Source organism: Pongo abelii, chromosome 13 (assembly GCF_028885655.2).
Source record: "Pongo abelii isolate AG06213 chromosome 13, NHGRI_mPonAbe1-v2.0_pri, whole genome shotgun sequence".
In the NCBI taxonomy this organism is placed as follows: Eukaryota; Metazoa; Chordata; class Mammalia; order Primates; family Hominidae; genus Pongo; species Pongo abelii.
The window spans coordinates 85,524,588-85,548,864 of record NC_071998.2 but is presented as its reverse complement, the minus strand read 5'-3'; the positions used below and the strand labels follow the sequence as shown (position 1 = coordinate 85,548,864).

At 37.7% G+C, this 24,277-nt stretch overlaps 1 protein-coding gene across 1 annotated transcript in view; it reads right to left on the bottom strand.

Annotated features, from left to right (window-relative positions):
- The window catches only part of LOC100455062 (putative ankyrin repeat domain-containing protein 20A2), a 45,350-nt gene that overhangs the window by 9,016 nt on the left and 12,057 nt on the right, over positions 1–24,277 (bottom strand). Inside the window, 6 exon segments of the mRNA XM_003777404.4 lie at positions 4,800–4,872; positions 4,965–4,993; positions 7,477–7,561; positions 12,561–12,630; positions 15,243–15,273; positions 23,382–23,437. Coding sequence (XP_003777452.3) covers positions 4,800–4,872; positions 4,965–4,993; positions 7,477–7,561; positions 12,561–12,630; positions 15,243–15,273; positions 23,382–23,437 — 344 coding nt within the window.

Sequence of the window (24,277 nt, the reverse complement as noted above, 5' to 3'; positions counted from 1 at the left end):
AGCACATGCCAGGAAGCAATAAGAGAGGGAGAGAAGCCTCCAAGAGCATATGTATTTCTCTACAAAAGAAGAACGGTAAGGGGGGCATTACCAGCAGCTCAGTAATTCCAGAGAAAAAGGCAGATGGGGAAAGGGCTAGAGATGGAGATTTGGACAGAAGTCAGTTTCTTTTTCTTTTCTTTTTTTGAGACAAGGTCTTTCTCTGTCTCCCAGACTGGAGTGCAGTGGCATGACCTTGGCTCACCGCAACCCAACCTCCCAGGTTCAAGCAATTCTCCTGCCTCAGCCTCCAGAATAGCTGAGATTACAGGTGCATGCCCGTACCACCTGCTAATTTTTGTATTTTTAGTAGAGATGGGGTTTCACCATGTTGGCCAGGCTGGTCTTGAACTCCTGACCTCAAATGATCCAGCCGCCTCAGCCTCCCAAAGTGCTGGGATTACAGACATGAGCCACTGTGCCCAACTCAGAAGTCAGTTTCTGAATGCCTTATATAAACCTTTAAGATGCTTGGACATTAGGTATTCAGGAGTGGTTCACAGATGTATTTGCATTAGAGATAATTAACTCTAAATACTGAGGAGCATAAAATTCTGAGGCACATAAATAAATGAACAAAGATAAAATATAAGGCAATGTTGCAAAGATGATGCAGGCCTGAGAAGATGTTTTTAGAAATATTTAGAATATAAGTATCAGTGGCCATTATAAGAATGAATTTGTATTGAATGAATAAATGTACATATCTGGGTCCCTGGAGAAATACATTCTGCTCATTACTTTACAAAAGTTATCAAATGAGAAGTAAAATAATATACATAAACTGTTTCAGTTACTTGTATTTACTTTATACTTTTTCTGTTTCAGCTTTACTGTGCCAAGAAAATGCATTTGGGTTTGTTGTTGTTGTTGTTGTTGTTGTTGTTGTTTGAGATGGAATATCACTCTTGCTGCCCAGGCTGAAGTGCAATGGTGCGATCTCAGCTCACCACAACCTCTGCCTCTCGGATTCAAGCTATTCTCCTGCCTCAGCCTCCTGAGTAACTGGGATTACAGGCATGTGCCACCATGCCCAGTTACTTTTGTATTTTTAGTAGAGATGGGTTACTCCATGTTGGTCAGGATGGTCTCAAACTCCCAGCCTCAGGTTATCCACCTGCCTCGGCCTCCCAAAGTGCTGGGATTACAGGCATGAGCCACCACTCCTGGCCACATTTGGGGATTTTGTTTTAAAAGTTCTGCTTCCTGGATCTACCAAGCTCATGAGAAAATAGAAGCAAACAAGTCATTTGCATATGTAAGAAACTTTGGATTTATAGCTTGTTATCACCACTCTAGAAGATTATCATCATGTTTTGCAAAACAAAATGTTAATTCTAGACATAAGGGGAAAAAGAAATTAAAACTATAGGGGTGAAAAAATATTGCATAGTTTATTACTGTTCACCTGATCATATGACGGATTAAGGGCACTGAATTTAACTTGTATGTAAAGTAGACCCCATAGCAGCTGCAGTTAATCAATAGACTGAGTGTTCTAGCACAATTAAATTTGATGCTCATGTGTTATCTTTAAATGATACAGCTCTGCTGAAAACCCATACTCCTAGTGCATGATTATCCATTAAGACAAGGTGATGGAATGTGTGAGTACAGCTGAGGAGACACCACAAGGCAAATGCTCAATGGTTCCCATTAATATTGGGAAAATCAACACTATAATACAGAAAGCCAAAGACATTATTTAATATTTGGTTTTGGAAGGTATTTTTAGTGACACTGCATACAGTTGTACTTAATAATTGCAGAATTAGAGATGTAAAAATAAATCAAAGCCACATTGTGTTTCAGTAGGAAATCTTTAGACATCTACCTGGTTTTCCCATCCAGCCCCAAAATTCTAAATATAATCATGGTACCCACACTCAAATTTACGTTAAATACTAACCTCAATGAAATTACTCTTTCTCCTCATTCTCTTTGTTATTTATATGTTGCTTTCCTTAAAGGAAGAATACAAATGCCTTGCTAAGAAGCATTGTGTTTGGTTGTAGGCTGCATAAGGGGAGTAAACACAAAGTACATTTGACCACAAAATGACTTCTTAAAAGTCAGAACTATGGTAGCATGAAGCCAACCGAGGTAATCTAGAATAAAATTTTCTATGCTTGTTTCCCTTCTTTGCTCTCTTTCTACTCTGATAGCTGTGATTCACACAGGTAGAGTGTAATTCCCTGATAGAAACACAGTTCCAAGATTAATCCTTTCTTTAACGATGAAGTTCGTGTGTCCAAAGTCTGTAGTTGCTGTCTGATTTTTGATCACTGCTGGCGATAGATATTTATCATCAACTCACAACTTTCCAAATTTTTGAAAAGTCTTACTATTGATGGTTCAAGTAGTAGAAATATAATGTAAAATATCTGAAAATAAAGTTTTTATTTATTAGCATGTAAATAGTAATACAAATTGTAATAAGGCATAAAAATTCCTTCTTCACTGAAGTAGTACCATGTTGTCCTCTACCCCACAAACACACACTCCTTCATGGTCTAATGTATGTTACAAGTCCTGTAATTGCTATTAACTCAGACAAGTTTACTTAACTAGAATCTCTCACTTTGTTCTAAGCTTTTGTTATTTACTACAATTTACTTTGAATCACTTAATGAAGTCTATTATATATTTTGTTTTCCATGAGAAATTTTATTAATAATTAAGATTCTTCAGAGATAAGAAAATATTTGAATAACTAATTTTGTGCATAAACACATTAAGGTTAAATACCCATGACATTATCGTGTGTTTCTGTGTACTAGAGACAAAAACTTCAAAAAAATTTTTAATGACTATATGTTAAATTAAAAACTGCTTTCATTAAACTGAGATGATCTTCCCTCAATGCATGAATACCTTCAAAATTCATATGTGAAGCCTTAAATATAGACCAAAGATTTGTATAAAATATAATAGCCTTAAAAATCTTATTTGTAGCTGGCACAGTGGCTCCCGCCTGTAATGCCAGCACACTGGAAAGCTGAGGTGGGCAGATCACCTGAGGTCAGGAGTTAGGAGAGCAGCCTGGCCAACATGGTGAAACCCCATCTCTACCAAAAATAGAAAAATTAGCAGGGTGTGGTAGCACGTGCATGTAGTATCAGCTACTCAAGGAGCTGAGGCAGGAGAACTGCTTGAACTCGAGAGGCAGAAGGTGTAATGAGCCAACTGAGCCACTGCACTCCAGCCTGGGTGACAGAGCAAGACTCTGTCTCAAAAACACAAACAAACAAAAAACCTAATTGTTCCTATATAAAAATATGTCTGTGTTCACACTAGATCTGAAGCATACACAATGCCATGAGACAGGAAAGAAACATATTTAACAAGTTATATTCCTGGTTTCTGTATAAATAAAACTGTTGAATTTAAGCTTTTAAGACAAGTCAAGGAAAAGAGCAAAAAACACAAAAGTGAAACTTGAAAGTTCATTTCACCATCAAGGGCTCATGACAACTGGATATTCACAAACTATATATATTGTTCAAAACATTAGTTCTGAATTTTGATCTGAGTATCCCCGGAGTTTCAGTTTCATTCAAGGATGTCCAAGAGGTCAAATAAGACAATGTCATTTGCTCTTTTCAGTTTTCTTTTCTAAGAACAGCACAGCAAACTTCTTCAGAGAAAGGAACTGTCCTAACTTCATAGGCTAAAGGCTCATGGGTTGTAGTTCTACGGGCATTTATAAAATATGCTGGTGCATGCTTGCATTCTGAACTTTTTAAGTTTAAACTCTCATATAGTAAATATTAATAGATACAAACTGATTAAACAAAAGCCCTTTTAATCTGACATTATTTTTATTTTTATTTTTTCATTCATCGTTTATCAGCAACAAGAGAGTCTAACTAAATGTGGTAAAGTGGTCTAAGGGAATACAATGAGAAGTCTAAAATGAATTAAACGAGAGATAATCATATCAATATGGATACATCTGGAAAATACAATACAAAATACACCAAAGAAAGTGGCAGAAAGGTATACAAAGTGCATAACCACTCGCATACCATTTTAGGACACAAATAAAAAAATCTGCATATTATTTCTGAGCATCACAATATAGTTAAAGACTTCAAAAGGGCATTGAAATGAAAAATAACCAACTTATGATGTAGGTAGCCTCTGTGCAATCATGTTTTAAAAACCTTAACATCAAAAAGTCTCAAAATCACCATTTTAAAAGATTGTGTCTACCAGTTATAAATGAGTACTTTCCTCATTTTTAATAATCAAAGATGCAACAAACACACACATACACACACCTATAAATACACATACACACACAGTCTGCTCATTAGAACATCTGATCGGCTTCAGATCATTAGTGTAATAACACTAGCAGCAAGCCTCTAAAGTTAAAACAGAAACTGACACGTTAATAAGTAAAGCTTTCCTCTAGCTAAAGATCAGAACTCCAACTAGCACAAAACTCACTGGAAATATCTTAGAGTCTTAAAATTCACTGCTTTGAATCCCTGACAAGCATAAAAATTTTATATTGAAAACTTTATGCTACTCAAAACACTAAAACAGAAACATCTGAGTTAAAGCTTACATTTTTAAAATCTTTTTTATGCTTCTAAATTTATTTTTATTCAAACACAGATACCAACAATAACATTTATGTCAATGCCTTCCATTCAATTTTGAACAAATAGAATTAGGGGTAAGAATAATGTGAATACTTCCAATCATTGAACGTACTTATTTCCAGCACTCCATTTGTATTGAAAACGTACCTGCTCTCAATGTCTGTACATTCTTTCTTTGTACTGCTCCTTTCACAGCAGGATCTTCCATTTCAGTGCTAGGCTGAATGGGTTTTAAAAGAAAATGATTCACAAATCATATATATTTTATACAATATGGAGTTAGTGATTCAAAAAATATACATAATTAATTACCTTCAAGGAAGGATGTTTTGCAGGAGGCCCTACAAAGCAAAGGGGATATGTCATCAATTATACGTGAGTATGACTAGGCCAACCAAACATTCATGCAGTGTTACTATCAAGCTGAGTTCTCATGCCTGGCTATAAAAATAATTACTTAAGGTTTTGAGGGTTCTTCTTGGCTTCTTCTTTTCATTGCCTAGGACAGCAACATGACAGAAACATAAAGAGGAAAATAGGAATATAGGATTCCTAAAATGCACAGTTTACATTTCAATAGTGAGATTATGTTTCAAATGCCTATACCTAAAATAGAAAAGCATGGACATCACTGTGAACACGTGGACTGATGAGGAGAAAGGGGACCATTAAACAGAGGAGCAAATCAAACTTGAGCGAATCAATGTCAAAGCTGATGGTGAATGTACAGAGTATTTTAACTCAACACATCAGAGGCATTGCTGCCAGCACGCCACAAACAAATTCCCCTGGTCCTGTCACTGAGGACATACACAGTTGGGATAACAGTTCAGGTGAATATGCGATTCACCTCTCATCAAAGAAAGTGTTCTAAATTGATCAGCTAGGATACACACTTACGAAATGACAGCTAATCAAAATATTCATTTTTCCCATGACCACATGGGCTACTGCAGCACCTACATTTCTTCTATCCCCTCGTTTGGCCTTGAATTAGAGCTCCTTGATCCACTCATGCAAGGCGGTCCACAAAACACATCAAATAAACCATGTAAAATCAGCTTCCAATATCAAAATATTTATGAAAAAAGAAAACACTGAATTACCACAGACTTGCTGAATACGAATACACTTTTATATTGTAAAATTAGTGCAATATTTATTGAAAATGACAATTTTGGTATTTACAGAATGAATTTTATAATATGATTGCTTCTAAAATTAGCTAAGTTCAGTATATCATCTTACACTGTAAAGGACTTTTATGAAACAGCTATCATATCAAAGAACTGGCTGTCTCAAAAAAAATTAGCCAAAGCATCTATATACAACTTAATCACATCTTATTCACTCACGTCAATGAAACTTCTCTCTCTGAGGCCTGACAGTTATGAAGTGAAATGAGCTGCTGTGGTTTACCCAATTCTAGCACTCCCTCCTGCCTCCAGTACTCTCCACAGCAATAACCTCTTTTGTGAGACTGGGCATATGCTGAAGCAACTGGAAGTGAGTTGTCTCAAGTTTACTTGGCTTTAACTCCCAAGACCCCCAGCAAATTTCTTTCTTTCCTCCCTCCTTGTCCTTTCACAGTCCCTCTTCCTTTGAAAAAGCAATCTTTAGATCTGTCATCCTGATGCTTCCCTTCCTAACTGCTTTTTATGGATAATTGCGACCACTTTTTTCATCTGTATTCAGCAGTAGTATACATCTGTAATCTCTCTGTTTTCATCTCATTCTCCTTCCCATGGCTAGAATCATGCTCAGAAATAAAAGGAAATTAATGCTTTCCCTTTATTCTGTTATTTTTTAAATTGTTGTCCAATGGTTCTTTTTCCAGATTTCTCTAAAGGAAGGCTATTTCCTTGCTATTCAGAGCTATGTCCAAGGACCAGCACGAACATCACCTGAGTACTCATGAGAAATGCAGAATCGATCAGAATGTGCATTTTCTAGAAGGTCCTCAACTAATTCATGACAATTTGAATGCCCTGTTCTACACTGATGTGCTTCCATATTGGTTCACCCTAATTGCCCTTTTTGGCCTAGCCTCAATTTGTTCCCTATTATTTCTCTGAATTTAATACTATATTATAAGCCATAATGTTTCTAATGAACTTTTAATTAGGCAATACCTTCTTTAATTAATTTCTTCTCCATAAATCACCCAACACTATTCTTTTCAATTACATTAATTTGACCTATATGATACTATCCCATGAGGTTACAACATTTTCTATAAAACTAAATTATAGCCATACATGGCCAACCACTTTTGGTGATGTTCATCTATGGTAGATAAAACACAGGTCTGTGTGGTAAAGTACCTCAATCCTTAATGCCTCCCCAGTAGTGAGGATGACAGCAAGAGTAGGAAAATGTTACTCTAATTCTCTTGCACATTTTGGTACTGGAATCTCACTTTATCTTCTTTCCTATTTCTAACACCCTGTTCTTCCTTCTTCTACAGAACAATTTGACTTTACTACCCTCCATTACACACACCCGCATATTTTTTAAATTTATTCCTTGTACACTCTGTCCTCCTCATTCTTTCTTTCTCTTTTATTCATTTCCTCTTCCCTCTTTCCTGACTTGCCTCAGGTCTTAGAGTATCTTAAAATGGAACTCATAACTCAGCTCCTTTAGTGGTACTCCCAATAGAATCAACTGCTGACCCTTGGTTAGAGACAAAACTTATCACCATTTTACTTCTCCTTTACTTATTATACAGTTAACAGGACATTTTCTTTAGCTATTAGACTATATTGGTGCTCATATTTAAAAAAAAAATCAAATGACTTTCTAAATAAAATACAGTTCTCACCTTCTCCTTTTCCATTGACTATTCTGTTTCCTTTTTCATGGGAAGGTCCAGGTAAAGGCTCTGACACTTTCTCGGGGACACGCTGCTAAGGCAATATCAAGAATTAGTTTCCATTTTAAAAATTATAATGAGTTGCATCAAGAGTTTCTTTTTTTTTTTTTTTTTTTGAAAGGGAAGGAACAGAACTTCATTTTACTATCCCTTTTTCTTTTCTTTTTTTTTTAATGGTACATTTTTTTTAATGGAGCATTGACTACATGAAAGGAAATAGTGGGGAGCAAGTTATAAAGTCGTTTGTTGAAGGTCTTGAATGCCAGATTAGTAGTTTGGATTTTTTCATGAAACCATGAGTTTTTGACTAAGAGTGACATGATCAGAGCCTTCAGTAAAATTAATTGGGCCTCACCGAGAAGGATGGATTGAAGTGAGGAGGCAGGAATTTCAGTAAGAAAGTTTTACAGTGGTTCAGGCAAGAGAAAATAAGGGCCTAAGGAACAAGCTGCCTCTCAAATTTTATCTATGACCATTTTCTCCTTGGTTTCACACTTCAGCTAAAAAAATCTTCCTCTGGTTCTCAAATATGGCAGACTCATTTCTGATTTTTGGTCCTTGCACTTGCCTAGAAATCACTTCTCCCTGATTTTCACATAGCTGGCTGTTTCTTTTCATAATTCAGGACTTAGCTCAAGTATTATCTTTTCTTTTTTTTTTTTTTTTTAAGTATTTATTGATCATTCTTGGGTGTTTCTCGGAGAGGGGGATGTGGCAGGGTCATAAGATAATAGTGGAGAGAAGGTCGGCAGATAAACACATGAACAAAGGTCTCTGGTTTTCCTAGGCAGAGGTCCCTGCGGCCTTCCTTCCGCAGTGTTTGTGTCCCTGGGTACTTGAGATTAGGGAGTGGTGATGACTCTTAAAGAGCATGCTGTCTTCAAGCATCTGTTTAACAAAGCACATCTTGCACCGCCCTTAATCCATTTAACCCTGAGTTGACACAGCACATGTTTCTGAGAGCAGGGGGCTGGGGGCAAGGCCATAGATCAACAGCATCCCAAGGCAGAAGAATTTCTCCTGGTACAGAACAAAATGGGGTCTCCTATGCCTACTTCTTTCTACACAGACACAGTAACAATCTGATCTCTCTTTCTTTTCCCCACATTTCCCCTTTTTCTTTTCAACAAAACCGCCATTGTCATCATGGCGCGTTCTCGATGGTTGCTGTCTCTTCGGAGCTGTTGGGTACACCTCCCAGACGGGGCGGCCGGGCAGAGGCGCTCCTCACTTCCCTCCCAGACCAGGCGGCCGGGCAGAGGCGCTCCTCACTTCCTCCCAGACGGGGTGGCGGCCGGGCAGAGGCGCTCCTCACATCCCAGACAATGGGCGGCCAGGCAGAGACGCTCCTCACTTCCTATAGGGGATGGGCGGCCAGGCAGAGGCGCTCCTCACTTCCCAGACAGGGCGGCCGGGCAGAGGGGCTCCTCACATCCCAGACGATGGGCGGCCAGGCAGAGACGCTCCTCACTTCCTAGAGGGGATGGCGGCGGGGCAGAGGCTGTAATCTTAGCACTTTGGGAGGCCAAGGCAGGCGGCTGGGAAGTGGCCGTTGTAGCGAGCAGAGATCACGCCACTGCACTCCAGCCTGGGCAACATTGAGCATTGAGTGAGCAAGACTCCGTCTGCAATCCCAGCACCTCGGGAGGCCGAGGCGGGCAGATGACTCGAGGCCAGGAGCTGGAGACCAGCCCGGTCAACACGGGGAAACCCACGTCTCCACCAAAAATACAAAAGCCAGTCAGGCGTGGCGGCGCGCGCCTGCAATCCCAGGCACTCGGCAGGCCCAGGCAGGAGAATCACAGGAGTCCGAGGCAGGAGAATCACAGGAGTCCGAGGCAGGAAGGTTGCAGTGAGCTGAGATCACGGTAGTACAGTCCAGCCTCGGCAACAGAGGGAGACCGAAGAAAGAAGGAGAGGGAGACCGAAGAAAGGAGAGGGAAAGGGAGGAGGAGGGGGAGGGGGAGGGGGAGAGGGAGAGGAAAGAGTTTCTTATCAATCTCTTTTTATGAAACTGGGTCTCACTCTGTCAACGCAGGGCTAGAATGCAGTGGCATGATTATGGCTCACTGCAGTCTCAACCTCTTGACCTCAAGCAATCTTCCCACCTCAACTTCCCAAATAGCTGGAACTACAGGTGCATACTATCATGCCAGGCTAATGTTTTTATTGTTATTTTTGTAGAGACAAGGCCTCACTATATTGCCCAGGCTGGTCTCAAACTCCTAGGCTCAAGTAAACCTCCCACTTCTGCCTCCCAAAGTGTTGAGATAACCAGTATGCACCACCACACACACAGCCCTAATCAATTTCTTTAAATAAACCTCAATGTTGCCCAGGCATGGTGGCTCACGCCTGTAATCCCAGCCCTTTGCCAGGCCAAGGTGGGTGGATTGCTTGAGTTCAGGAATTTGAGACCAGCCTGGGCAACATAATGAGAACACATCTCTACGCAAAGATACAAAAAGGAGTCAGGCATGATGGTGTGTGCTTGTATCCCAGCTGCTCAGGAGGCTGATGTGGGAGGATCACTTGAACCTTAGAGGTGGAGACTGTAGTAAGCCAAGATCATGTCACTACACTCCAGCCTGGGCAACAGAGCAAGACCCTGACTCCACAAAAATTTCAATTTAAAATGTGAGAACGAAGGAAGATACAAAAAAAAAAAAACCTAATTGGTCAATGAAATATGAGCTTAAGCCAAGAAAGAAAAGAAACAACATGAAGTACAATAAAGTACATGGAGAAATAGATCTATAACAGAGCATTTTAGTCTTTCATGTCCCTAATAATACTAATTAATATTTATGCTACAATTAGTTTTTTTGTAAGTACTTCTGTGATAGAGTTTATTACTGTAAGACATTCAATTACTTAAATATGGTCATCTATCACTACCTGAAAGAACATTATTACCACAGAGAGAGAAACCTGGAACTTTCAACTTTCCACCTAGAAAAAGAATTTGGTCACCAGACTTCTAAAGAGTAATGTATGGCTTGAAAAGGTATATGTAATAGAACATGAGTTGGGGCTAATAAAAAGTATAAGAAATGTTAATCTAAAATCACAATGTTAAGATTCCAGTTGAATGATACTAGAAAATACATTGTAATCCTCTTTGCTACTGATGACATATTTCTAATTTATTTCCTTTTTATTTATGGCATAATTTCTCAACATAACACATCAAAACTTATACACCCTTAAATATTAAAAAATAACACACATGTAAGCAATATTTTAAATATTTAATCATTAGATATATGAGGTATATTATATTACTTATAACATTCCATTATATAAAAATTCATTTGTCTATTTATTCAGCTTAAACAACTATTAAGGCTGAATGTCTCATGCCTGTAACCCCAGCACTTTGAAAGGCTGAGGCAGGCAGAACACTTGAGCCCAGCAGATAAAAGACCAGTCTGGGCAACAAGGCAAAACTCTGTCTCTACAAAACTCAGCTGAGCATGGTGACACAGGTCTATGGTGACATAGCTCTATTGTTTCAACTACTTGGATGGCTGAGGTGTGAGGATCACCTGAGCCCAGGAAATGGAGATTGGAGTGAGCCAAGATCTTACCAGTGCACTCCAGCCTGGGTTACAGAGTGAATCCCCATCTCAAAAAACAAGAATTAAAATGTTTCTTAATGGAAGACTGTATTCTAGGAACTCCAGGATACACACAAATATGTTTACTGACCTCCAGTAGCTCATGGTATGCAGGAGCTTCCAATGATTATTTAAACAACTAAATATAAAAACTTCTGAAACTCGGAATTTCAGAATGTGATATAAGGACTTTGAGTGGTTATTTTATTTTATTTTTTAAGATGTAGTCTTGCTCTGTAACCCAGGCTGGAGTGCAATGGTGCAATCTTGGCTCACAGCAACCTCCGCCTCCCGGGTTCAAGCGATTCTCCCACCTCGGTGCCATCATGCCCGGCTAATTTTTGTGTTTTTTCTTTTTTTTGGAGACAAGGTTTCACCACATTGGCCAGGCTGATCTCGAACTCCTGACCTCAGGTGATCCCCCACCTCGGCCTCCCAAAGTGCTGGAATTACAGGTGTGAGCCACCACGCCAGATGAAGTAAATATTTTAAATAAACTACAATGACAAAATTATGATGTTAAAGTCTTATCATATTGGTATTAAGAGTCTCTGCTTCTAGAACTGGTTATTTGCAGCAAAGTACATGTTATTTAATTAGATGAAGTATTTTATATAAACTCTTCATGGACAACTTACGAAATACACAAAAATCCCTTTGCGATACAAATTTTGAGAGCATAAATTTAAATTTCTACATTTCCACAATTTATATTTTTAAGTCAGATCCAGTCTTATTATGTTGCCCAGGCTTTTCTCAAACTCCTGGGCTCAAGCAATCTTCCTGCCTCAAACTCCCAAGTAGCAGGGACCACAGGTGTACACCACCACACTCAGCAATTTTTCTACAAGTTTTAATATTATTTCATCTCACTACAGAACCAATAATATAAGTAGAGAAATAATCTCTCCTAAAAACTATATGATACCAAAATTATAAGTTTCCAAGAAAAAAAGCTATATGCTATGTGCTGAAAATTTTTGCAACTAAAAGGTACCAGAGGGATTCCATGATTACTGCAAATAATTTGATCCACTGAAGACTTATACAGGCATAAATATTAAGAAAGTCACACTCGTATGATTTAAAAGTCAAAGTGTTAGTATTTATCCAAATAAACCTTAACCAAATTTCATGTTTCCTCTATTGGAGAAAGCATTCCTAATGTGATTTTCCTGTCACTACTTATTTTCCAGTTCATTTTTTTCAGCTCCCCCGTCACAGTACTCATCAATCTTTGTTAGTTACCAAAGTTAAATTTTTTGAATCAACTAGCCATATGTATGTTTTTCTCTAACTTTCCATTACCACCATAAAACAATGATAGGTATACCACTGCTAAGTTTTAAAAGTAAATACTATGCAAAACTACATTCAGAGTGAGAAAATTAATTTTACAAGAGACCACTTTACCTTAGTAGCAACAGTCAAGTCTTCGTTATCTGATGGAGGCAATGAATCCACACACAGTTCATGGAAAATGCTTGAGAGTAAAAATACACAATGAAAATGAGCAAGTTGATTTCTTTACAATTTTTTTAACTGCCAGTTTATATCCAGCTTCCCCCTCAAAAAAGGAAAACATAATCTGGGGAAAGGTCAGTGATCTACATATTAAATTATGATTCTTGATATAATTAAAATATGTCCTCTGTTGTAAAAGATTTTAGTTACCTATTTCTGCCTCCACCTGTCTAAATCTATAAAATATTCAATGAAAACTGACCTTGAGCTCTATAACAAATAGTGACAGTCAATATATTGGCAGAACCTGACAACAATTTACCCTCACAAATTATCTGTCCTGAAACTGAACTTAAAATTCAATTAATGGATGACATAAATTTTGTTACCTAATCTGGAAGAAAACTGATGTCCTAAAACAAGGTAGAGAGATCCACTGTCTCTTTTCCATGATCTATCTCTGGTTAAAAGACTAATCTGCTTCACTTCAAAATGGCAGTCTTGATTCTTCAGCATGGAACCCACTTAGGAAGGTCCTATTGCTTTCCCTTGCCCTAAATCACTACAGGGAATCCCCTGCAATATTTGAAATGTGTGAAAGCTAAATGTACAAAAGTCAGATAACAAAGGTGTATGTTCTTATTGAGAATACTTTTCCCAGAAAGATTAAAACATTAACAATTATAAAATCCCATTATTTTTACTCTATAGGACCTACCTTATTCAGGTCCACATAAACTAGCAAGCCCTTAAAAATTTTCATAGGCAGTCAGACACCCAAGGAGAGAGAATGCCGGAAAAACAGAGTCCTGATAGTTGTACCTCTATTTCCCTAAGTACTATCTAAGTATATTTCTTCCTATGGGCTCCCACTTCCAGATTCCACTTCTGCAGGGCTCCACAGAAGTCTCCAATCTTCAGATCTTCAGTCTATGAAAGCACAGATTCCTGAAAGGATAGGAGCTCTCTATATCCCTGCTCCTAAAAAACAAGCTAACTGGAGTCTTCATCACCTGCCCCCAGCATAGACACACTACCAACTACTCAACTGAACTCCATGACTGATTTGCCAGGCAATCATGCCCCTGACCCAGCCTACATGGACATGGGAAGGACATCAGTGAATTGTGAAAAAAGGCAGAGGTGAGGAAACACCTGCCCTGTGCCACAGACCTATGTAGTTCAGCAATCTCCAGCCCCTTAGTACTCCAGGGGCTCTAAGCCACCCCTCTGTAAGTCAGAATGGAAGTAGATGATACCACATTTCTATCTGCTGTAGACACTCCTCCCAGTGTCTCAAAATGTTTTAGCATCTTTCAGTAAAAATCTTCAAGTTTGTCAGTCCTTGATAAATAAAAAAAAGCAGCAAATTTTTTAGAGCTCCCTTGAACCTTCTATTTTAATGTGCCTTTGTAGATAATTCCCAACATCTTGTGTGTCCGTCATCTTTATAATGTATCAATCGATAATTGTTTCTCTTCAAAATTGGCCTTCCCCTGCTCATTCCATTCTTACACACTTTCACTGGGTTCACTAATTCCACACTCATTCTATCCACTGGGTGCATGAGACTCACTCCCATTTGTATTATTAAAACACATGCCAATAGGATATAAAAAGAAGGAAGAGTACTGGGCTTTAAAATGAGTACAAATCTCATTTCTGCCCATTCCTATGTCTAAAAAAAAAACCATCCTAATCTTTTTGAGTCTCAAGTTCTCTATCTAAAGAATCACTTGACCAGAATGTTCAATACACGTGAAAATACTAGAAAGTATTTTAATTCATTCTAAGATTCCTCAAAATTCTGTAATTCTATGTGCTTTTGATTCTGTCTATAGGAAAATTGGGAATACATAGCCAGCAGAATTTGAAAAAATAGTAGAATAAAAGAAGCACCAGAAAAGCAGAGAAGAAAGTTTTAAAAAATCAAGACAAGATTATAGAAAATTCATGGACAAAGAAACAAGACTAAAAAAAGTATTATGAAAGTAAGCAGAAATACTTGCCTAAATGGAAAACAAACCTGGGATGTCAAATAATTTCTAAGACTTGCCTATACTTGCTTTTGTAAAACTTACAGTCCTATGGCCAAAGCTAAGTCAGATCTGCCCTAAAGCCTTTGATGGTAAAAATAAGATACTGGTTACCACTGAAATTGTCAAATTTATTAGGACAAACTCTTGGACTAACCATATTCTAATGATAACCTTAAATGAGAGTTTAAGGTATTTAAACTCTCATTAATTTAGACATTAATCAAATTAATGAAGCTGATTAACCTGATTCAGACCTATACCTTGATCCAAGTGCTGCACAGATGTCTATCAATCTATGCCGAGGAGCAAGAGAAGGGATTTGGAAGGCAGGCAGGCTGACAATCAAAGTGGGCCAGCTACTTTGTTAACTATGGGATCATGAGCCAATTAATCAACTACTTTAATCCATAGTTGTTTATTTAATAATAAACAGTAGGTTATAGGAACAGAGATGTTGTGATGGCTTTATGAGATGATAAATGCATAGAACATATTAGGATGTCTAGCCCAGAATACAACACTCAACAGATATTAGTTTCTTCCATCTATGTTTCCCTAGTTAACATAATTTTTAAAATCTATAAAATCCTACCTCACTGCAGATTCATCAGAACTTCCAACATCTATTAAATAAAAAGGCAAAATGCATTTTAAATCAATAATAAATGTACAGAATATTAAAAGCATAAGAATGCACAGTGATGCATGCCTGTAATCCAAACTACTTGGGAGGCTGAGGCAGGAGGATCACTTGAGGAGCCCAGAAGTTTGAGACCAGCTTGGGAAACACAGAAAGACTCTACCTTCATAAAAAAAATTGTGCACACTTGTGTGTATGCTTTAGATCCTGTTTTTGTTGTTGTTGTTGTTGTTTTTGTTTTGTTTTGGTTTGTTTTTTTAAAGCATAAGACTGATGCTTTGTTACAAAGAATTCCTTTGGGAGCATGCCTGGGACCTTATTAGAATTAACATTAATTATACCTATTGGTAGGTAATTAATGCAGTAAGAACTGTACTTTTCTTTGTTTTTATTAAATGCAAAGAAGAATAAATTTATTAAAATTTGGTATCTACAAGTAAACTGCAGTATACAAGTCATCCTAGCCAAACTCTATGAGATTGAGTAAAAATGGTATTGTTAGCAGAACAGGTGTGATGAGTCAACAGTGTCAAAGAGCATGATTTTTGGACCAAAATATGAGAGGCTGTTAAAACAGAGTATACAGTAGTACCCCTTATCCACTATATGTGCAGAAAGACATACTTGACATGTTTTTCTCTGCTGTCATGCCACAGCAACAATCATCAACAAAGGAGGCTTCTGTGACCAAATGTGTGGAGAGTTTTTCCCCACCAACAAGCAAGCAATCATTCCTGCTGATGACACAATTCAATTCTCACACCCTATCTGCTGATAACGTCAGATTCAATTTAATTTATAAATTAAACTTTATCATAGATATGTATGTATAGGAAAAAACAGTTTGTGATTCAGTACTATTCGTGGTTCCATGCATCCACTGGGAGTCATAGAATATATCTCCCACAGTTAAGGGGGAACTACTGCACTTATTTTGTTATCACACAACACAGCCTCTCTAGCTCTTCAGTTAAAACTGCTCAGTTTAGGGTAAAACACCCTATCACCAGAAGCCAGCAAAACATAGGAATCAGACCAGAAACAGGAATCCTTGCAAAGACTTTCCAGCCGCCAGTGGAAAAGAGCTCAAAAGAGATCAGTGTATTACTCTGGCTACTACTCTTTGGGGAAGGTGCTGGATGGTTTACTTAGTTGTAGCTATTTGCTCTGCCCTACATATAACAAGGCACAAATTCACCTGCCATTTTACCTCCCACAGAAAAACCGCTGGAAAGATCACTCCTTTAAGAGCTTATCCACTATGAACCACATCTCACATTCACAGAGAAGCTGAAGAAACACTGGGGAGGTGTGGCAGGCTGCCGGGCAGTACTATACGATGTGAAAAATATATAGAAAGAAAACTATCAATGCCCTTTTACTACCAGAATGTTCCAATGCTTGCCCTTCTCCCTAGTAGGGGAAAAAAGTTCTTTTTCACCTCACATAAAGCAAAACTCTCTTGCCATCCCTCATGACAGAATCTAGTTGTAGGTGAGTCATGTCATTATAATAGACTGTTGTCAAACTCATCCCTCAAAGGAAGAGGATCAGTGAGGAACCTATGTATTTACCTATAGCATTCACTCTCTGGTCTTATTTCTAACCGAAGGTAAGTAAGAAAGACTTTGTGATTACAGTTTTATAAAGTACAACCCCTTGAACTTGTCACCTTTCATTGCTAGAGAGTCTATCTGGACCCACCTCACAGAGCAAGAGGCCCCAGTTTGTGCTCTGTGGTACTGCATGGTGTCCTTTTCCTCAACCCTTTCCATTATGTGGCAAATACCTATACAAATCATGTTTTCTAAGTATGTAAAGCATATCTCATCAGCATATATCATCCATTGCAATGACAAAGAAGCAAAAGAAAAACAAAAGGACAAAGAACATCTTAAATGACTACGTTCAATTAGGATGACACGTATGAGCTTTTTTTTTAACTATTCAAAAAGATATCCACTGTATTATTCCAACTATATGACTCTTCTGAAAAAAGTAAAATTATGAAGACAAAGTAAAGATCAATGGTTGCCAGGAGTTGCTAGGGAGAAAGTGAGAGATGAACAGGCATAGTATAGAGAATTTTTAGGGCAGTGAAACTGTACTGTCAATAATATTACAGTAATAGATACATGTCATTATACATTTGCCCAAATTCACAGAATGTACAGCATCAAGAATGAAGCCTGATGTAAACTATGAACTTTGAGTGATTATAATGTGTCAATGTAGGTTCATCAGTTGTAACAAATGTACCACTCTCTGGTGGAAAATACTAATAATGGGGGAGGTTATGCATGTGTGGGAGGTATGGAATATATGAAAAGTCTCTGTACCTTCCTCTCAATTTTGCTGTGAACGTAAAACTGCTCTAAGAAATAAAGTTATTGACTTAAAAAAGATATTCACAGCTGGGCATGGTGCTCATGCCTGTAATCTCAGCACTTTGGGAGGCAGAGGTAGGTGGATCATCTGAGGTCAGGAGTTCAAGACCAGCCTGGCCAACATGGTGAAACCTCATCTCTACTAAAAATACAAAAATTAGCCAGGCATGGTGGCAGGCTCCTATAATTTCAGCTACTTGGAAGGCTGAGGCAGGAGAATCGCTTGAACCCAGGAGGCGGAGGTTGCAGTTAGCCAAGATCGTGCCACTACACTCCAGCCTGGGTGACAGAGTGAGACTATCTCAAACAAACAACCAACCAAAGATATTCACTGTCTATGCATCCCAGGATCTCCAGAACAAAAATTAAAAGAAAAGAAAAGAAAAAAAAAAAAAACGATGGCCACGTGCAGTGGCTCATGCCTGTAATCCCAGCACTTTCAGAGGCCGAGATGGGTGGATCATGTGAGGTCAGGAGTTCGAGACCAGCCTAACCAACATGATAAAACCTCGTCTCTATTAAATAAAAAAAATTAGCAGGGCATGGTGGTGCATGCCTACAGTCCCAGGTACTTGGGAGGCTGAGGCAGGAGAATCGCTTGAACCCAGGAGGTGGAGGTTGCAGTGAGCTGAGATTGTGTCATTGCACTGCAGCCTGGGCAACAAGAGCTAAAATCTGTCTCAAAAGTAAAAATAGGATCGACTTGGCAATGTGGGCTCTTTTTTGGTTCCATATGAATTTTAAAGTAGTATTTTCCAATTCTGTGAAGAAAGTCATTGGTAGCTTGATGGGGATGGCACTGAACAAAAGAACAAAGCTGGAGGCATCACGCTACCTGACTTCAAACTATACTACAAGGCTACAGTAACCAAAACACCACGGTACTGGTACCAAAACAGAGATATAGACCAATGGAACAGAACAGAGCCCTCAGAAATAATGCCGCATATCTACAACTATCTGATCTTTGATAAACCTGAGAAAAACAAGAAATGGGGAAAGGATTCCCTATTTAATAAATGGTGCTGGGAAAACTGGCTAGCCACATGTAGAAAGCTGAAACTGGATCCCTTCCTTACACCTTATACAGAAATTAATTCAAGATGGATTAAAGACTTAAATGTTAGACCTAAAACCATAAAAACCCTAGAAGAAAACCTAGGCAGTACCATTCAGGACATAGGCATGGGCAAGGACTTCATGTCTAAAACACCAAAAGCAATGGCAACAAAAGCCAAAATTGACAAATGGGATCTAATTAAACTCAAGAGCTTCTGCACAGTAGAAGAAACCACCATCAGAGTGAACAGGCAACCTACAGGATGGGAGAAAATTTTTGCAATCTACTCATCTGACAAAGGGCTAATATCCAGAATCTACAATGAACACAAACCAATTTACAAGAAAAAAACAAACAACCCCATCAACAAGCGGGCAAGGGATGTGAACAGACACTTCTCAAAAGAAGACATTTATGCAGCCAAAAGACACATGAAAAAATGCTCACCATCACTGGCCATCAGAGAAATGCAAATCAAAACCACAATGAGATACCATCTCACACCAGTTAGAATGGCAATCATTAAAAAGTCAGGAAACAACAGGTGCTGGAGAGGATGTGGAGAAATAGGAACACTTTTACACTGTTGGTGGGATGGTAAACTAGTTCAACCATTGTGGAAGTCAGTGTGGCAATTCCTCAGGGATCTAGAACTAGAAATACCATTTGACCCAGCAATCCCATTACTGGGTATATACCCAAGGATTATAAAACATGCTGCTATAAAGACACATGCACACGTATGTTTATTGTGGCACTATTCACAACAGCAAAGACTTGGAACCAACCCAAATGTCCAAAAATGATAGACTGGATTAAGAAAATGTGGCAAATATATATCATGGAATACTATGCAGCCATAAGAAATGATGAGTCCATGTCCTTTGTAGGGACATGGATGAAGCTGGAAACCATCATTCTTAGCAAACTATCGCAACGACAAAAAACCAAACACCACATGTTCTCACTCATAGATGGGAATTGAACAATGAGAACACATGGACACACGAAGGGGAACATCACACACTGGGGTCTGTTGTGGGGTGGGGGGAGGGGGGAGGGATAGCAGTAGAAGATATACCTAATGTTAAATGACGAGTTAATGGGTGCAGCACACCAACATGGCACATGTATACATATGTAACTAACCTGCATGTTGTGCACATGTACCCTAAAACTTAAAGTATAACTTAAAAAAAGAAAAAAATAATAAAAAATAAAAGATATTCACTGAACCTGTTATGATATATTTAAGCAAGACACGGTGACCCTAAAAATTAGAGATCATTGAAGACCAAAGTAGCATGTGGTCATAATTTTGCAAATTGAAGTATATATAATATATAAAATAAATAAATTTAATTGCATGCATAGGCAAGAAAATATTGATAAAATGATTGAATATTTTATCTTATTTCATAATTCTAAACAGGGATTTAGCACAATATGAAAACTAGATTATTCATGTAATCAAAATAAAAGACAATTTTTATTCTAATTTTAACTCAGAAATTATTATGCTTATTTAACAATTTTACTGAAAGATTAATGAGTTAAAAAGGACAGATTATAATTACCTAATATTGCTATGGTAACTTACATACGAATACCTGTTAGTCACCGAAAGTCAAAAAAGCAACTAGCATTACAACTTAAGATGGATCATACAACAGAAACTAGTACCAAGTTACCTTATCTTATAATATTGAGTGCTATTAAAATGAAATTTTAAAACAACACCAAAAATTAAGTCGGGGTTACAAGTGTTGTGCAGAAAAGATTTCATATAGCAGGCAAGAGACTGCCATCCTTAGAAAGGCCTGCATGCAAGGCTGGGCCTTGGCTGGTGTTTAGGAAATTGGAATTGGGAGGGTTTCCACCATTCCCTGAGAAGAGTGGCTCACTGTGTCTAAAGTGTTTATAGAAACAGCGTGCTTAGTCTGAACAGCTGCTTTCCTTGTAAGAGTCTGGAATTTGGGTACTTGTGAGGGAGAGTAACCTCCATAGAAAAACTTGGGCACTTAGTCTCTAATGAGACTCTGGTACTGGTAGACATCACTGCACATATGTTGTCAAAATGTGAGCCTGGGAGAATTAAGCAGATCCTGGGAATTCCACAGGAGAGAACTCCTGGAGGCTTGTGCCTGGTTCCCTCCAGAATTGACCACATGCACCTTTTTCCTCTACTAATTTTGCTTGTCCCCTTTCTTATAATCAATTAAAGATCTGAGTATGACTATTTGCTGAGTCCTGTGAGTCCTTCTAGTGAACCACCAAACCTGGGGGTGGTCTTGGGAAACCTTGACACAAATGCATTGTGTAAGATTTTTATTACATTGATATGATACATGTAACTGTAATCAGATGGTTATTTCACAGAATAACTTTCCCTAATCTGTTTTTCTTTTTTTTATTTTTATTTTTTGCCTTGATATTTGACTTGGAGATTCTTGTATTTCTATATCTATCCAATTGAATAAAGCCATGAAAGGAATAAATGACACAGTGATGTCAGAAAATAATGTGAAATAAGCAGCAATCTTATTTTAACCAAATAAAAAATAGAGGATCTGGGTGATTGACAATATGTTCTATGATATGAATGTTTCCAGAAAAAAAATGAAAAGGTGGTCAATTTTCTGCAACTCAAGTGGGCTTAATTCCTTTTTATAATAATTGTGCAGGCCATGTGCAGTGGCTCACGCTTGTAAATCCCAGCATTTTGGGAGGCTGAGGCAGGAGGATCACTTGAGCCCTTAAGTTCCAGACCAGCCTGGGCAATATAGTGAGACCTCATCTATTAAACAAACAAACAAAAAAAAAACCTTAAAAAGAAACTTAGCCAAGCGTGGTGGTGCATGCCTGTTTAGTCCCAGCTATGTGGGAGGCTAAGGTGAAAGATGAAAGGATCATTTAAGGCCAGGAAGCAGAAGTTGCAGTGAGCCAAGATGGCACCACTTCACTCCAGTACTGGCAACAGAGGGAGACCCTGTATCAAAAATAAATAAATAAATAAATGCGTATCAGGCCAGATGTAACTGCATAAGACTGTAGTCCCAGCTACTCAGGAGGATGAGGTAGGAGGACTGCTTGAGCCCAGGAGGTCAAGGCCACAGTGAGCTATGTGTACCACTGAATAGACACTGTATTCTAGCCTAGGCAACATAGAGAGACCCCATCTCCTATAATAATAATTGGTTCATTGTGCATCATTCAAGTAAATTGTATAACTGGAGAAAAACATATGACTATTCAATATACTATAATAGTCTACTACTGATCATAGAGTTCCTGTTTACTTGCTTCTAATCTTTTTCTTTGTTTCTTATAAAACTAAAAACATGATTCACCCATTAAAGGCAGTTCATCACAGAACAACTTAAAAAGTCAAGAGAATTGCATCCAAACTGTAGGATGCGTTATCCACTGCTCCCTGTGAACAGTTGGATTTGGTCATTAAGAATCAGCAGGACTTTTAACTTTGTGTGTGTGTATGTGTGCATGTGTGTATGTGTATGTGTGTAAACTATGACCGATAAAACCATTTTGCTTGTGTAAGAATATGTAATGTAACTTGTGCTTCTCATGAAGGAATTGCTTTTCTGTCTTCTGTGCTCAGTAGCTATCTTCAAAAAATAATCTGCTATTTGTATGGGTGCACACTGGTTCAGTTCTACAGTTCTTATTGCCATTTATTTATGGTACCAGAAAGGGATTGCTAAGTTCCCGGTTCTAAAGATAGTTACTTTCTTAGTGACACAAATCAATGTGTAATACAGTTCACCCTTCAGCAACAAGGGTTTCAACTGCAGGGATTCACATACATGCAGATTTTCTTCTGCCTCTGCAACCCAGAGACAGCAAGATCCACCTCTCCTCTTCCTCCTCAGCCTAATCAACCTGAAGATCATGAAGACCTTTGTCAGGATCTACTTATGCTTTATGAAAAGTCAGTATGTTTTTCCTGATGATTTTCTTTCCAACAGCTTCATTTCTCTAGCTTACTTTATTGTACAAACACAGTATATAATAATGCAGCACAAACAAAATAGGTGTTCCACAACTGTTTATGCTATCAGGAAGGCTTCCAGCCAATGGTGGGGTATTAGTAGCTAAGGTGAAGGAATCAAAAGTTATACTCAGATTTTCAACTGCACAGGGATCAGAGTCCCTCACCCCCACATTATTCATGTGTCAACTGTGATTATTTGTTTACTAAATATAAACAATTTATTATAAAAATGAAATAGAAGATCCATTTGTATAACAAGTTCAATTTGTTATAATGTGACTATAGAGGAAACATACAACATACTAACTTAAAAATCTTTCTTCTTATTTATGCAAAAATATTATATAGGATTTTAGGGATCATAATTAAATAAATGAATGTTTTAAGACCATAATGTTTGAGATTATAAATTAGCTACAACTACCTCCTTAAATAAATCTGAATTTCAAACTAAAGAAGTTAAATTTAAAAAATTAATTTACATATGTATATACATATATACACATTCAATTTACACATATTTTTAAACTGGTCTTTTCTGATTGACACTACCTTAATCTTACATCTTACTTTTTATTTTCTTATCAAGAGTAGGACCACCAAGAGAAGAAACTCACTATCAGAAGTCTTACCTGGTTTGTCCTTTTTAAGTATCTTCTTTTTATGTTCCAAAATTTGTTGTTGAATTCTATGTATACAAAAGTAATAAATAAAATTGCTATTTTAATACTGAAATAAAAAATATTTACCAAACATGTTAAATTCTAAAACCATTTCACCCAATATCAGACCTAATATCAGAATTTTAATGTCCCATACACTTCAAATTTTTAAACCTTACAAGCTTATTAAGCTTATAATTAAAGAAGAAAACAAAGTGAAGTACTCATAAACGGAGGAAGCACAACTCAGTAAATTACCTCTAGTTAGCTGGATATCATGCAAAGTGTCCTGCACTCAGAGTAAGTCTTCACTCTGTAACCAATAGGTATTTTGTTTTCAGACAAGTTGCTTCTCTTAGGCTCCATGGTCTCTTCTAAAAAATAAGGATTCTGCTACCTTACTTCACTAGGTTATTTGGAGGATGTAATGAGATTACATGTTTAAATGTTCAGAGAAATAGTAAAGCAATGGAATAATTTATTCTTGAACTTTATTGCGGAAACCATTTTGGAATCCCAAATAATGCTTGGTGTGTGTTTTTCTATAAGTTCTAATATTCAAATGTTGCAGTTTTCAGAAAATGTTATTAAGTGCTAATTTTGGTTATTAGTTGCATTCATTGTGGCTTGTAATTCAGGGCATTTTACCTAATTCATAACTTATTACTGAATTTATATATATATATATAACACCTCATTAAAATAGATTACCTAATTGTCTCCCATCACTGAGCTCATCAATCACACCAAGGGCAGAAAACTAATAGGTATCAAAACCTGGCTTGGACAACTACCACTCCTTCTCTGCCTCCTCAAACTCTGAGCCAGCAGATCTGTGCTTGGATACTGGATCTCCATGGTTCTCT